This window comes from Rhamphochromis longiceps, linkage group LG7, assembly GCF_057381845.1.
Source record: "Rhamphochromis longiceps isolate RC_006_pf linkage group LG7, R_longiceps_female_GT1.1, whole genome shotgun sequence".
NCBI lineage: Eukaryota > Metazoa > Chordata > Actinopteri > Cichliformes > Cichlidae > Rhamphochromis > Rhamphochromis longiceps.
This window is the reverse complement of record NC_140563.1, coordinates 32,169,844-32,187,095: the sequence shown is the minus strand read 5'-3', so window position 1 is coordinate 32,187,095 and position 17,252 is coordinate 32,169,844. Positions and strand designations below refer to the sequence as shown.

The following is a 17,252-nucleotide window of genomic DNA, read 5'->3' as shown; positions in this document are numbered from 1 at the left end:
TGTTATTCGGTTAGCTTTATTGTGTCTCATATAAGCTATGCGGCTAGGCTGTCAAGCTGTGATAATTAGCCAGATGCTTTGAGCTTATTGCATCTATAATACATTTCATATATTTCATTGTATTGTGTTTACAGTATATTTCATTGTATTGTGTTTACAGTTTCACAAAAGTGCCCAGTAAAAACTTCTGGAATCCAATCGTCTGAGTCCTGGAGATTTTCTTGGGAGTGTTTAAGCTGAATGGAAACTTAGCCCATTACATGTATTGTCATGACTTTTACCACATATAGACCTGTCGTGGTTTAAACAGCTATAATAAACTTTTCTATTTTCTTGTTTATGTTTAGGGGAGCAGCTGTTTTACTGGCGCTACAAAGGCACAGACAAAACCATAAAGACAACGGTAGTCTGTGGGGCTGATGAGGCAAACACAATTTTTTCAGATTTTCATGCCAGTCCTACTGGGGCCCATTGCGGGTAAACAAAAACAAGAGAAGCCATTTCAAAGCGGTTCTACTGGCCAGGGATGTCAGTCGACATCAATAATTGGGTGGGTACTCCAAAACAAACTCTATGTAATTCGACTACAGCTAAATTATTTTAAGAGGAACACAGCAATGTTTCTGTATCTCTCAAAATAAGTTATGTAAACCTTGATCATCAACTATTGGGTTTGTTATTGAATTGCTTTTATTTTTGATTAGGTTTCACAGTGCGCACTTTGCCAGGCAAGTGCTGCAACAATTAAAAAACCAGCAGAATACATTCCGATAAAGGTTAGTCATCGACCATAGCAAATAATCACATTTAATCACACAATGTTTTCATTGCTTAGAAACCTACTGATTATATACTTAAAAAAATTATAACAGTAGACTAGCATTCTGTGTAATTTCAGTATTATTAACTTAACTATGATTTTCTTTTTAAGGTCTCTCAGCCATTTGAACTGGTTGGGATGGACCTCATTGGAATACTTACTGAAACCAACAATGGACATCAATACATATGTGTTTTTATTGATTATTTTACAAAATGGCCACAAGCATACCCTTTAAAGTCAAAATCAGCCGGGGAAGTGACAAACTGTCTCATAAAATTCGTCCACCAGTTCGAAGCCCCGAAAAGGATTCTTACTGACCAAGGCAAAGAATTTGTCAATTCTGTAAGTACTTTAGTCTTTGGCAAAAATATGTGAACTCATATTTGAATAATTTTTTGAAAATGGTTAATTTTATGGTCTTTATAAATCTGTTGTTGAGATATTAGTATGACAGCTGTTTATTTAAATTCTTATTGTAATGTGCTTATAGCCAGTGTATATAACTTTCTTTTGCAGCTCAACAAAAGGGTTTGTGGACTGTTAAAAATTAAAAGAAGCCTCTGCTCCCCCTATCACCCTCAAACGAATGGGCTGGTGGAGAAAATGAATGGCACCATCCAGAGGTAAATTCTTGGAGTACATGTTATACATTTATGGGGGTTCCCTTCAAACAAAACATTAATGCATGACATTAAACTATTAAAAAATGTAAATGATCTTTCATATGAATGTCTTCTATGTGCTTTCATTGTCAGAGCCCTGTGTAAAGTCGTTGGCAACCAACCACAAATGTGGGATGAGTACCTGGATGCTGTAATGTTTGGACTCAGAACTAAAAAATAAGTGACCACCAAATACTCGCCTTACTACCTAATGTTCGGCAGAGAGGCTCGCTATCCTTCCGAAATCCCAGAAGAGTTCATGGTATGTCTTTTTGTCTGTGACAAACTACACGGAAATCCCACACAACGAAACTTTTTTAGTTTTTGAGGCGCAGGCAGATCAGTTTCAATGGATGCTATGTCACCGCCATAAAAGGACAACAACACTGAATATTTCTATGGATTGTTCCACCCCTCAATAACAGTTTTCTTCACGTCCAATCAATCCCAGGATACACTGAAGCTTTGCCAGAAATACATTGTGTCTTAAAACCTTACCAAAGACACTTAATGTAAATTTTCACTGTATTTCTCAGTTCTTTTATGTATTATCTGTGTATCTTACACAAATTATAGTAATAATAGACATGTCTTTTGATTCAAAGGTTGATGAGACTGTAGAAGACATTGTGGGGCAGGAGGAGGTGTCGGAAGACATTCAAAAGCATCAAAAACTGTTGGAACTGGTGAAGGACAACGTGGTCAAAGCTCAGGAAAAAACAAAGGGCAAAATAAAAATGATGAAGAGAGATGTCGTCTTCAAAGTTGGTGACAAAGTTTTAAGAGCTAACATAAGAAGCCAGCAGAGGAAAGGGGGGAAACTTGAAGCAAACTTTTTAGGCCCTTACATTATTACAGCAATCCAAGGTAAAAGTGCAGATCTTCAGGATTCCAATGGGACAATCATTCCAAAAGTAAATATTGACCAACTAAAGTTAAGCAAAGACAGCATGCCAAGAGTGCCACACCGGGGTTTAAAGAAAACAGCAGCCACATTACTAACAGCACAACCAGGTCCAGCAGCACCAGGATCTGCTCTAGCTTCACAGGCTACAGCAGCACCAGTGGCGGTAGCACCAGCACCTCCTCCTAGAGCTACACAGGCTACAGCACCAATGGCATCACTTACATCACTACCAGTTCAAACTAAACATCCATTTCCAGTTCCACAAGGTATACCAATAACGGTATCAGAACCAGAGTCAGGAGCAACAGCACAGAAAGACAACGAACCACCAGAACCAGCCACAAGTGCTACAGCACCAGAACACGCTACAGCTCTACAAACCGAATCCAAAACAGCAGCCGACCCAGCCTCAAAGACCATAACAGCAGACCAGGCCTCACAGACCACAACGGCAGCAGACCCAGCCTCACAAACCACAACAGCAGACCCAGCCTCACAAACCACAACAGCAGACCAGGCCTCACAGACCACAACGGCAGACCCGACCACAACAGCAGACCCAGCCTCACAGACCACAACAGCAGCAGACCCAGCCTCACAGACCACAACAGCAGCAGACCCAGCCTCACAAACCACAACAGCAGACCCGACCACAACTGCAGACCCAGCCTCACAAACCACAACAGCAGACCCAGCCTCACAGACCACAGCTCCAAATGCTACAACCACACAAGCCTCAGCTCCACAGATTACAGCCCAGCAATCTACAGCACAAACCATAGAACCAACAGTTGCAGAGAAATGTAAATAAATATAATATTTTTTTATTTTTTTAAAAAGGACTTTTGTTCCTATGACAGTGTTTGTTTCAGTACTCTGTAGATCATGGCATAGGAAATTTTACACCTTTAAAAAGATTTTGTTAGGTATATTTCCTAACAGAATATTTAAATTTAACAATATGTTAATGCTTTAAAAAAACATTCATGGGGCAAAACATTATAGAAAACTTGTAAAAGGATGTAAGCCACATGTGTAAAATTACACAAATGAAAAAGTGAGTCCTTCAAAACTGTGAATCTTTCTTTTGTTGTTGTGTAACCCAGAATGTTCATGATTGATATTGTACATCTGATGTACACTAAGAGTGAAAAGTTTGGACACACCTTCATTTTAATGTTGCTTCTTAATTTCCTTGTCTATTTTGTAGATTCATTGTTGATTAGAACTCGAGGCATCAAAACTATGAATGGACACATATGGAGCACTAACCCTAACACAAATGATGTAGTAAACCAAAAAGTATGAAAGAACCAAAAATATATTTTATATATTAGATTCTTCAAATTAGCCACCCTTTGCTTTGATCACTGCTTTGCACACTCTAGGCCTTCTGTCAGTGAGCTTCATGGGGTAGTCACCTAAGATGATTGTCACTGCATGAAAAGCATGAACACACAGAAAAACACTGAATGGGAAGGTGTGTCCCAAATTTTGACTAGTAGTGTATGTTCTTCATTTTCTTCTTTTCCAAAATTGCTGTCATATATGCTGCTAGTGACATAGAATGCCCACTACAAGAAGTATATTAATGTTGTGATGATGACTGCCTGCCAGCAACAGTTCGAAAGATCAAATACTCTTTAAGACGCTGCTTTTAACAGCCCAAAAATTGACACTCTATTTTACAGATAATAAAACTAGTTTTGGAGGAGAAAAATAACATTTTTCCAGAAAAGATTATGTAATAGTAAAGGCCACAGGTGCAAGCCTTGAGCCTGAGTATTTTAAAATATAGTCATGTAGCTGCAACTAAACATAATTTTAAAAAATTGTTGTAATAGGTGTTTCTGCTGGAAAAAAGATATGATAGGGGGCAAGAGCATTTCTATTGTTATGTATTTAAATTTATTTTCTTTTATTAATATGAATTTATTTAAATTTCTTTGTAGAACATTGTAAGTGTAACTTTACCCCCAAATAAAAGCAAATTTAAGTTCTCCTTTTTTTTTTACAAAATACAATGTTAAACCATGTGCCCATTTTATCAGCGTCTTAAAAGTATTTACCCTGAAACACGTCTTTTGTCAGACAACTACATAAGAAATTATGCATTTGAAATTTTGATTTACATTTAGTCCTGCTGACTTATTTCTTTTTCTCATTACTTTTTGTAGATATAATGGATGCCTGGGCTGGAAAGAGTCCTCACATTCTACTCTCCAGAATTGGTGCTTACAAATTATTCTACTGGGATATCCAACAAATTGGTCCAGACATGGAGTTGGAAAGTGAGGTACAGTGATCTTTACTGACAACAATGCAACTATCAGTGTTTTATTCATTGACAACAGTTAACAAATGTTTACATTTTGTATTCGCAGTCTATTAATGCATATCTTGAGATCATGGTGAGACAATGCAATCGTCATAATTCAGCAAAAGCAGCATTCATTGATTCATTTTCAATGACTGCCATTTGGAAGAGAAAAGCTCCAAGACTCAAGGTAGGTATCTCTAGAAAGAATCTTGTGTGTATTGTTTAAGTACCTCTGATCATATCCACATCCAGATTTAGATTGGATAACAGCTTATGCAGAAAGAATAAATTGAGACTGGGGTTAGTAGATGTGGATAGTTTATTAGACTTGACAGTTCTCTTTTGTTCTCTGCTTGTCTGGTTTCCTCCTCTTTTTGTACACACTCCAATCAATGCTTGATTCGAGATTTTCAAACATTTGGGCTAATATCTCTTTTGAAATCATCAACACTGCTTCATCTCTTTAATAGGTACCTTTTTATTATCAAGTGATTCTTACGTCACTGTTAAAGAGGCTTAAGAAAGCATTAAACATTATTCTGCAGATGGTAAAAGGATCGCATTGAAAATGATTGAAAATGAACTCCATGTCCAAAAAAAATCCTTAGAAAGACCTTTATTAGTCTTGGAGGAAGTAATGTGCAAAACCACTTATAAAAAATATAAGATAGTCCAGCTTCTTGCACAGGTTAAAGAAATGAGGGGTGAATCATGGCTGTCGCACAGTACTTTATAAGTGGATGATATATAATATATCATAAATTGCTTTAATAAAAAAGGACTCTAAACAACATGTTATTGCATTTCTTTCTGAAGTGAATATTTTTATTGTTTTGTTTCAATTTAAGATCAAACCCATGGAGCATGAAGTCATTCTGGGAATTGTAAATGAACATCATCACTGGACATTAGTGGTAAAAAAATAATTGCATTTACAATATTCATCAAATCAGTTTTATAAGACAAATGCATGGCATGCAGATAATCTTAACTCTTGAATTATTACATGTAATTCTCCACATAATTTTACTGTAGGTCATTTACTAACAAGAAAAGAAGTCACTGTATCTTGATCCACTCGGAGAAACTAAACAAGGTATCCAAAATTGTTTGGAATCAACAAGGTAAGGATAAATGTTGAAATTTATTTTGACCCTTTATTAAACGCTTTTTTGCTGTTGTTATTTATGTGTTTATTATGACAATTATAAGTATGATGTCAATCAAAAAAAAATTAAAAAAAAATTGGCACTCAAAATTAAAAAAATAGCAGCAACAGGTTTGAATTTTTGTGTTGGCCTTCTGATATTGTGGTGTTATGGGTTAATTTTGCCTTTAAAGAGAAGTCTCCCCATGTTTCAATGTTTATTTGAGGACATGATGTCTGTATGAGATGATGTTTTTACATTAGAAAATATAGCATGGGGAGAATAATGTTTAGTAGTTGCATAAAGTGTTGCGGAGGTTTAGCACTAAAACATCAGACAAATGTCTTAAATAATTTCACATAGGTTATACATGTGTGAATTTCATCTTTGCTCCTCCTCCACATCTCTTCAAAGTGTACTGTGTAAGTGATTGATTTCTATATCATGGGCGGAAACGGGAAAAAAAGCAGAAGTAATTGTCCACGGAAATGCGTTGTAGACTTTTAAAAAGTAATGATTTTAACAAAACAGTGTGGTCAGTTCTTAACTTGATGTTCAACAGACACTTAAGCTCTCCATACTGTTCACCTTCTTGTGTCACCAAAATTTTAAAACATGTTATTTGTTTTTATTGTACTTGTCTTTCATTCATGCGAAAAAAAGGATGCAACGTCTCAAGATGGACTTGTGACACAGTCAAACACCCAAAACAAGTGGACGCTACCTCATGTGGAGTCTTTGCATTGAAAGTACGAGTCTTAACCGTAATACATACATATATACGAGAATATTGGAAATGTTGTGTTGTAATAAATGTTAATGACAGGAAAAGGAATATAAGATAATTACACAATAAAAGAAAGAACTTGATTCACAGGAAACAAATTACTATAAAATAACATTTACAATATTAGCCTATTTAGTCATCTTCGAATCTCTTTTTCAGTTTGCTGAAAAGATCTTGCGAAAAGAGTCAATAGACTTTCTGTCTACAAAAAAGGCCATAAACACACACAGGCTGCAAATTGCCACCACTCTTCTCCTAGAGACAGGTAACTCATTTTCCACCATTCAATGTTCTCACATCATGAATATTTTCATCATGATGGCTGTAGAAACAAACCATATAGTTGTTTGAATGAAGTAATAAGTGCAGTAGGTAGTATACTCTATGTGCTATTTTTTCACTTTTTAAAACAGATGACTTGACAAACATCTGTCATTTCTGCGGGGAAGAAGAGCATGAAACTGACAACAAATGGGTAATGACATCAAGAAAGACTGCTAAATGTTATGATCAATTCCCATAAATGAAATTTTAACATTGGGATTTGTAATTATTTATTTTTTTACAGATTCAGTGTGAGATGTGTTTGCGGTGGTTCCACCAGCTCTGCGTGAAAAGCCCACCACCAGAAGATGTGTTTATTTGTCTTGCTTGTACATAGTTGACACTAAAGGTCCACAGCTAGTGTTCTTATGGCACACATTGTCGAGAACACATATCTACATATATAGATGTAGATGTTAAATTAAAAAGTCTAAAAAACCAAATGGTCTCCAAAGTTACTGTAGTTATTAGTTATACTGTTATTTATTTTGCAAATAAACTCTTTCGTGATAGCAACGCCAAGGTGCATTATTGATGGGGGGGGGGGCACACATTTTGGCAGCCGATGCCATACAGCCTGATAAAATCTGTATCCCTCCATAACTTTTGCTGTGAATAAGACATGGTCTCCAAAGTTACTGTACTTATTGGTTATACTGTGACTTATTTGGCAAATATACCCTTTGTGATGGCAAAGGCAATATGGATTACAGATGGGGGGGCACACATTTTGGCAGCCGATGCCACACAGCCTGATAAAATCTGTATCCCTCCATAACTTTTGCTGTGAATGAGACATGGTCTCCAAAGTTACTGTACTTATTGGTTATACTGTGACTTATTTGGCAAATATACCCTTTGTGATGGCAAAGGCAATATGGATTACAGATGGGGGGGGGGGGGGGGCACACATTTTGGCAGCCGATGCCACACAGCCTGATAAAATCTGTATCCCTCCATAACTTTTGCTGTGAATGAGACATCTTCTCCAAAGTTACTGTACTTATTGGTTATACTGTGACCTATTTGGCAAATATACCCTTTGTGATGGCAAAGGCAATATGGATTACAGATGGGGGGGGGGCACACATTTTGGCAGCCGATGCCACACAGCCTGATAAAATCTGTATCCCTCCATAACTTTTGCTGTGAATAAGACATCTTCTCCAAAGTTACTGTACTTATTGGTTATACTGAGATTGATTTTGCAAATAAACTCATTCGTGATAGCGTCGCTACAAAGTGTAAACTGAGTGTAAATTCACTGGAGAGCGACGTGTTTCCATGATCGCATCTGGTTTTACAGTATTATAGTATCAAAGTCTTTTTCTAGACAAAGTATTCCCAGCAGGTTATTTCAGTATACATTATAAGGTAAACTGTCTTCCACACGGCACATTACAATATCCATCCATTCGCTTCCGCTTATCCTTTTCAGGGTCGCGGGGGGCGCTGGAGCCTATCCCAGCTGTCATAGGGCGAAAGGCGGGGTACACCCTGGACAGGTCGCCAGTCTGTCGCAGGGCCAACACACAGGGACAGACAACCATTCACACTCGCATTCACACCTAGTGACAATTTGTATTATCCAATTAACCTATCCCCACAAGGTGCATGTCTTTGGACTGTGGGAGGAAGCCGGAGTACCCGGAGGGAACCCACGCAAACACGGGGAGAACATGCAAACTCCACACAGAAAGACCCCGGCCTGATGGTGGAATTGAACTCAGGACCTTCTTGCTGTGCGGCAACAGTGCTAACCACCGTGCCACCGTGCTACACGAAACTAATATTAAATTCATCGAGTCTGCTGTTTTCCAGCTTTTACTCTTCTATCGCGTCGACTGCAGATCAGTGACAAGTAGCGTACAGAACGGAGCTGGGCAAGTGGCTCCTCCTACTTTGCGCGCTCCCGTGAATGGGGAAACAATTTTTGACGGGGGTAACTACCGGCTTCTTCCCGTCAGATGCGTGGAGGCAAGCCAGGTGACAGAGCTGTTGCAGGTGTGTATTGGCAAACATTTGCTTTTCCCGTTTTAATGCATTTTTTAACACCAACTAACTTATGCAACTTAGATGCTGATTACTGTGAGCCAGAGCCATAGTGTTGTTGTGCACTGAACAGAACGGAATTGGTGAGTTTGAACTTTTAATTTACTGTTTGTATTGCTACCAGCTGACGCTAATTGGCTGCTGCCGGTGTTGTGCCAAAAAGTGATTGTCTGCCAAAAACTGATTTCCAGTGTTTCTGTGTATTTTTTATGTGTAATATTTTTACGTATGTTCGTAAATAGACTTCGGTGAACAGGGGATACAAAGGGGTTACATAAAGAATTAAAAAAATTATGTTTTTTAAGTATCTTTACAACTTGTACTTACATTATAACCAATCCGGTCCTTTATCCCCACTTAAAATATTTTTACAGAATTATTGTAATATTTGCTGCCATTTCTGCTGTCCTGTTGGGCAACTTACTCTTACAAAATACATTTTTAATGTTAATGAGATTTTTTTTACTGCATAAATAAAGGTTATATAAAAGTCGCTGCCAAAAACTGATTGCGGCTTGTATCTTGTTACACGAATGTTGTTTGTGGCTCAAGATGACTTTATGTCATCCATAAGGGATGCATTTGACATATGTTTAACATATTATAGCCCAACAAGTTACTTATAGCACAACACCTGTCCAAACAATTTGGTTTTGATTTTGATTTGACCAATATTTGTTGAATAAAAAATGTTGTGACGCTACATATCATGTATGTATGTATATAGCAGTTGAAATGTTTCAGTTAAATTATTGGTTAAATATATTATATTTAACCAATATATTGTTTATTTATTTATAAATTGTGTAAACAGGAACAAGAATAACTTAATGTATTTAGCTTAATTGGCTGACATTTTTGTATTATTCTTGTGATTTCTTATTGGCCTTGTTTATTTAATGCAGGCCAGGTGAACCTTTTTTGGGGTATGAAAAAGGGTGGCGAGCCAATGAACGGCTAGGAGCAGGACTCATTCTGCAATTGAAGCTTCCACTGGTTGGGTAGGAAGCTATCAAAGACGACGCTCTGTCCCCATTTTCCAAATACACTGATTTCCGCAATCATACACACCATTCCCCTCATTTATGGACAATAGCGCTTGGACATCTCTCATGGACATTCAGATAGAACTCATGGACTTCAGTTTGGATCAGTGGATTTGATGTTAATATGTGTTATTTATGGGGAACTGTTGTTTTTTTTTGTTTTTGTTTTTTTTTGAGAATCTGTATTGCTTGGTATAAGCCAGAAGAATTTGCTTAGTTGTCTTTGTGCACCCCCACTGGGTTTTTGATTAATTGAATAGCTGCAGCAGGAGTGATTATTTAAGTTTTCCTTTTCTTTTCTTATTTTTCTTTGGGGTTTGGTTAAATACATGGTACCTGCAAAAGCATTTTTGTGTTGTGTGTATTTATTAATTACTGCCCATCAGCTCCAGTAGCATTCCTAAATGTTCTGATTAATAATAACCATAATATTTCACTCAATACCTAGCCTGTATTAATTCATTAGCGCTTGATCAGTGTTACATAAAGTTTTGGTATGTTTGTCTGTAAAGTGGGCTACAGTACTAGTAGGTGAAACAGAAGACTTAGTTTGTGTTGCCTGAACTCCACACACTGACCTGTTACTTTTGCTTTTGGTATATGCTTGATAGTCCTTAAGATGAGACAACTGTTTGACTTTTACATGTTCTTGTCACAAAACCCTCTTTCAGTGATGTTACTTTCATTTTGCATTGACGGGACTTGCAGCATGCTTTCTCACAATAGCAGTGTCTTGTTTGCATGTTTGTACATTTACATTTTCATGCTCAGTTTTATACTGGTACTTAACACAACTGATTTGTCTGTGCCAGTCGATTGGGGAACACACATTTAAAGTTATTTAAGTGAACGAGAGAGATGTTGTGTGCAGTGTTGGGCAAGTTACTTTGAAAAAGTAATTATAGTTACTAGTTACTTTTTTTGAAGAAGTAACTGAGTTACAAGATTCTAAAAGTAGTTAATTACTTGAAGTAGCTATTGCATTACTTTAAAAAAATATATAATTTTTTTTTATCCCTGTGGGCTCCAGGTTATAATTGGCCATTTTTGACTACTTTAGATGTTTTCTTTGCCTTGTTTGGCATCATTCTTTTCAGCACAACCTCAGGTGTCTGAATTTACAGTTATGTTTTCATTTTGACATACTGTATTAACACAATTGATCTAAAATCAGTCAAAAAACAAAATCAGAGTAGAAAAAGTTACTTTTTTTTATTGTAACAACCACAAACATGTTTATGGAATCATATTTCATACCTTTAAATGCAAATATAAATTGTCAGTTTTAAAATCCTATGCACAAGTTTTGTAAACAACAATGTTATTTGCATCCATTTACCTTTTACCCTTTTTAATAAGCATTTCAAACTGTTTACATAACAATCAGCTGCATTCAATAAGATGCCACACAAATTATTTGTGCCACTCCAAAAAAAAAAATTATTTCTGTCCACTATAAAGGAGAACATCACAGCCTGATACCTGCAGGTCTGACAGCAGCAGGTGTATCACTCCTGTTCTCTACCTGGAGACAGCAGTCGCTTCATTGTTCTGACACACAACACAAAACTATCCGATTGTTAAGTGATGACGTGACGAATCCTACTTGCGGGCCTAAAGTAGTCTGCATTTAATATGGCTTTTGTGTTGTTAACATGTTTAAAGCTTTGTATTTTCTTCTATTTAATCTCAAAAAGCTCCTAAAAAAGTCGGTGATCACCGTTGACCTCCCTCGGCTTTTATTACCGCTAATCATTTATTTAAGCTCAGTTTTTAAAACCTTACGATGTAACTACAGCACAGCCCATGCAGCAGTATATGAATGACTAACCTCGTATTGTGGATGGATTATCTCAGTTGTTCTCCTGGCTGAAGTTTGGTCCTTTAACAGCATCCTGCCATGCGATTACATTTGTTCCTGACCACCCAGAACACTCACGTTAACTTTTATCGAGTGGAAAAAGGTTAGCTTGTTTATATTATGCTAACATAGTTGTGTCGCTAGCGGTCACGTAGCACATCATTATCATAACACCTCCCACCCACTCCATGACATGCTGGTCAGTCACAGGAGCACGTTCAGTGAGAGACTGAGATTACCGAAAAGCACCACTGAACGACACAGGAAATCATTCCTGCCTGTGGCCATCTCCCTGTACAACGCATCCACTTAACACACTGTTTGCTGCTACAACTACACATGTTTCTTTTCCAACTATTTATTTATGAGTGACTTATGTATGTATGTATGTATATATATGTATATATTGTACTATTCTTAGTTAGTGTATTGTCTGTCTTGTCTTAATGTTGGTTTAAAATGGAGCACTGTAACAAAAAATAATTTCCCCCAGGGATCAATAAAGTATTCTGATTCTGATTCTGATTATATACCAGCTAGCCAAACTTCCGTAACCCTACAAATGTCACTGCTGTTTAGTTTTCTGTCTTCATTTATGCTGGAAGTGATAGCAGGGAGTTAGCTCGCTAACTTCTATCTAAATACAATATAGCATGTCCTGACTGCGGGGTTTTGGAAACAAATTAAAACGTACGGCTCTTCTAACTCCGTTAAATGTCATAAATTCCATTTTCATGGATGCCTGGATGTTAAACTCAATTGTTACACCTGGTAGAGCAGAACGCTGATAATTTTATTAAAGATGAAAGACTTAAGATAGTGTTTTAACTCTCAGTAATGCCACAGTGATCATTTGATATATGGACCTGCAGCGGAGTTTAAGCCCAGACACGGCTAGTGACGTCAGACTGAACGATTGGATGCACAACACTACACACCAACTACACAAGACAACACATTAACTACACACTCCAAACACGGTAAACGCCACAAATCTATGGGCTCAAAATGTGGTCATAAATATTTTGTACTTGTAAATCGGTTTTGCACTTGTAAATGAGGATTTGTATGTGTAAAAAAGATTTGTGTGTGGATTTAGCCAAAAAAAACCCTGCAAGTTACAAGCAATGACTGTATAAAAGATGGACGACGCGACACCGCCTCCTACCATTGTGCAAAAATGAAGCCAAAATATCCTGCTTGTGGAGGCTGCCATCTTGCAAATTTGGAGCCAGAGTCTGAGCAGTAGTGACTTGAGGTGGAGCGACTGTGTAACACTCCCGCCCACACACCCCCCTACACTTTTTACGTAGCACCTGTGGTTCGAGTTTTTTGCTGGTTTACTGCGACTGACGACTCGTTTAATTAAGGTAAATACAACCATGTCACTGTTATAAAAAAAAAAAAAAAAAAAAAAAGACACACAGCTTATCTTATAGTTCTAAAATTGCTCTGTTGTTAATTCGTTTGCTACATTAGCCGCTAGCATATGCACTGTGTTGGAGGCTTGTTGCTAGCTAGTTAGCGATGCTACACACCTGCTACTCTTAATAGTCTGTGTTATTTAAGGATTCAACACACAACACACACATATATATATATATATATATATATATATATACATATATACACACACACACACACACACACACACACACACACACACACAGAGAGAGAGAGGGAAGGTAGTCAGAACTGAGGGGATTGAACTACCAGAAGGCAACATTGCAGACATAGAGGACAGTTACAAGTACCTGGGGATCCCGCAGGCGAATGGGAACCATGAAGAGGCCGCTAGAAAAGCTGCAACCACCAAGTACCTGCAGAGGGTCAGGCAAGTCCTGAGGAGTCAGCTGAATGGTAAGAACAAGATCCGGGCCATCAACACGTACGCCCTGCCTGTGATCAGGTACCCTGCTGGGGTAATAGGCTGGCCAAAGGAGGAGATAGAAGCCACTGACATAAAGACAAGAAAGCTCCTTACCATGCATGGAGGGTTTCACCCCAAGTCCAGCACCCTGAGGCTATACGCTAAGCGGAAGGAAGGGGGCCGGGGACTGGTGAGTGTCAGCACCACAGTCCAGGATGAGACAAGGAACATCCAAGAATACATTGGGAAGATGGCCCCAACTGACCGAGTGCTCAGTGAATACCTCAGGCAGCAGAAACCCAAGAAAGAGGAGGGAGACGAGGAACCATCATGGAAGGACAGGGCCCTGCACGGTATGTACCACCGGCAGATAGAGGAGGTGGCTGATATCCAGAAATCCTACCAGTGGCTGGACAAAGCTGGACTGAAAGACAGCACAGAGGCACTAATCATGGCAGCACAAGAACAAGCTCTGAGTACAAGATCCATAGAGGCTGGGGTCTATCACACCAGGCAAGACCCCAGGTGTAGGCTGTGTAAAGATGCCCCAGAGACAATCCAGCACATAACAGCAGGGTGCAAGATGCTAGCAGGCAAGGCATACATGGAACGCCATAACCAAGTGGCCGGCATAGTGTACAGAAACATCTGTGCCGAGTATAACCTGGAAGTCCCGAGGTCAAAATGGGAGATGCCCCCAAGGGTGGTGGAGAATGACCGAGCTAAGATCCTGTGGGACTTCCAGATACAGACGGACAAAATGGTGGTGGCTAACCAACCGGACATAGTGGTGGTAGACAAACAGAAGAAGACGGCCGTAGTGATCGATGTAGCGGTTCCGAATGACAGCAATATCAGGAAGAAGGAACACGAGAAGCTGGAGAAATACCAAGGGCTCAGAGAAGAGCTCGAGAGGATGTGGAGGGTGAAGGTAATGGTGGTCCCCGTGGTAATCGGAGCACTAGGTGCGGTGACTCCCAAGCTAGGCGAGTGGCTCCAGCAGATCCCGGGAATAACATCGGAGATCTCTGTCCAGAAGAGCGCAGTCCTGGGAACAGCTAAGATACTGCGCAGGACCCTCAAGCTCCCAGGCCTCTGGTAGAGGACCCGAGCTTGAAGGATAAACCGCCCGCAGGGGCGTGCTGGGTGTTTTTTTTATATATATATATATATATACACATACATACATACATTAGCCGCACCTGACCAAAAGCCGCAGGTGTTTCAATGTTGACTTATCATATGTAAGAGAATATGCACAAAGGGAATTGTCAGGAAAGAGATGGCTGTTTGGAGACATCACTTTTATTAATATTTTGAAAAACAAGTTATGGGTACATATTTGCATAACTTTTTAGGTGTATGTACAAGTAGCGGTAATTACAAGTACGAAACATGTACTGTGCTTCATAAATGAGTAACAAATGTAGTACATAAAAATAACCTACAGCACACCAGAAAATAGATTCAGACTACCTTTTAGGCTCAGGTGCAGTGACACGGCTTTAACAAGAAGAAAAGTCAGTCATTCACCACCATCTTCCTGCGCACTAAAACCACCAAAGTCCTCTCCTCCAGTGTCTGATTCGAACAGGCTCAGGATGGCTTCGTCATCCACTCTCAGCTTCTTTCATTCGTTGTCGCTTACAAAACCAAAGAAATCCTCGTTGTCAGTGTCAGAGTCGAACACCCTCTGAAGGGCCGTGGCGGTGTCCTCCTCTCCATAATGCAGCAGTCCAGCCCTTCAAAATCCGTTGGTGATCATGGATGTTTTCACACTTTTCCACGCTGTCAGAATCCAATGGTGGAGTTGGGCATAACTTGCTTTTCGCAAGTTTATTGCCGCTCGTCATCCACGACTCCCGCTGAACGCGTAGCGTTAATTTGAAGTTTGTTTTTCGCACTACTTGTACGGCACTATGTTGCCTGGCGGATGGACACGTGACCAACATACCACTCTTGAACCCCGATACTGTGTGTCTGATCACATGCCCTTCCGCCAGGCAACGTAGTGCCGTACAACAGCGGAACAAACAAAACAAATCGTCTTACGATATGACAAAAATCATGGACAATCCATAGAAAAGCCGCACCTGACTAAAAGCCGCATGGTTCAAAGCTTGTGCAAAAAGTAGCGGCTTGTAGCCCGACAATTACGATACTTGGATACTCCCCAGAGGCTCCGGACTTTCACATAAAGATATTATATTCAGTCCTGTAGAAAGTTATATATTTAAAAATATGTGATCCTCTTTGGTTACTCTGGTATGAATAACTCTGCATCACTTTATGGTAAATAACCCACTATGTGCAAAAAAACTGTGAAAGAATTCCAGATGACAAGTTTGTAGTTCAACATACAAGTAACAACCTTTGACTTTCATCAGGTTTTATTTAATTGTGTTAGAGAAACTCAAACGTGCTCTTCATGCAGCTGAGTACATCAAGTGTTTAAAACGGAAGCTGTGCAGGTCTGAGATACAAACTGAGGTCCAGTTAATGCTGATATATAGTGACACTGTTACAGGGATGATTAATCCTTTTGTTTTTTTGTGTTTAACTTTATCAATAAAACAGCTGCAGCTTTCACTGCAGCACATGTTGTCACGGTCCTGGGTCTCCTGACCCAGCGTTTTTAGTTCTTTGTGATTTTCGTATTATTGTACTTGTGTGATTTATTCTATGGCTTCTAGTTTTGATCCCTTGCCCTTCATGTCTCCCTGTGTGCCCCTCTGTGTATCTGTGAGCCCTCGTCTCTCCTTATGTTTTATTCCATGCTTCCCCTGCCCATTATGTCTAAGTTCTCCCCGTGCTCTCTCTTCCCCCTGTGTGCCCTCTATGTATTTATGAGCCCTCGTCCCCTTTCGTGTTTATTCCATGTCTCCCCTGCCTGTTACGTTGGTGTTCTACTCGTGCTCTCTCTCCTCCTGTCTGAACCTCTGTGCTCCCTGTTTCACCTCTCCCGTCAGTGTTCAGTTCACCCCGCCCTGTCTCGTTATGGCTATCAGTGTCACCTGTGTTCCCCGTGTGTTCCCACTCCCCTCGTTAACCCTCTGTGTATTTCTGTCTGCGTCTCCCTCTGTTCAGCGTGACGTCGTCCCTCATGCCGTGTGTGGATCTCCCTGTGTCTCTCTGTGAGTTCTTAGTTTGTGGTTTCCCAGTTCAGTTTGTATATTTGTTCTGCCAGCGAATAAAGCTGAGTTTTGAGTTCATTCCCTCGTGCCTGTGAGTCCTGCATTTTGGGTCCTACTCCTGCCTGCCGCACGGCGATTCATGACAGTACGACGTCACCAGATATGGACCCAGCAGACTTACCCGGGGAGAGCGATCTGATACGTGTCCAACGCCTAGTCGAGTGGATAACTCACACTTCCAATACAAGGGCCAAGATTGTGGGGATAAATGCTATCGAAGCAATCCTCAAAGGAAATTCTCATCTCCGCCAGGTCAGT

At 39.5% G+C, this 17,252-nt stretch overlaps 1 protein-coding gene across 1 annotated transcript; it reads left to right on the top strand.

Annotated features, from left to right (window-relative positions):
- The first annotated feature begins 283 nt into the window (after nt 1-283).
- On the top strand, nt 284-8,324 carry LOC146665648 (uncharacterized). The gene is made up of 4 exons (XM_085413373.1): nt 284-3,195; nt 4,570-4,688; nt 4,777-4,899; nt 5,561-8,324. The coding sequence occupies exons 1-4, from the start codon at nt 2,073-2,075 to the stop codon at nt 5,636-5,638; spliced, it is 1,443 nt and encodes a 480-aa protein (XP_085269499.1). The 5' UTR covers nt 284-2,072; the 3' UTR covers nt 5,639-8,324.
- The last annotated feature ends 8,928 nt before the right edge of the window (nt 8,325-17,252 follow it).

Excerpts from the sequence above, each read along its gene's own strand:
- LOC146665648 (XM_085413373.1), top strand. The coding sequence starts at position 2,073 with ATGTCTTTTGATTCAAAGGTTGATGAGACTGTAGAAGACATTGTGGGG. Across the intron at positions 3,196-4,569 it reads ACCAACAGTTGCAGAGAAAT|ATATAATGGATGCCTGGGCT; the intron begins GTAAATAAATAT and ends TACTTTTTGTAG. Across the intron at positions 4,900-5,560 it reads GAAAAGCTCCAAGACTCAAG|ATCAAACCCATGGAGCATGA; the intron begins GTAGGTATCTCT and ends TTTCAATTTAAG.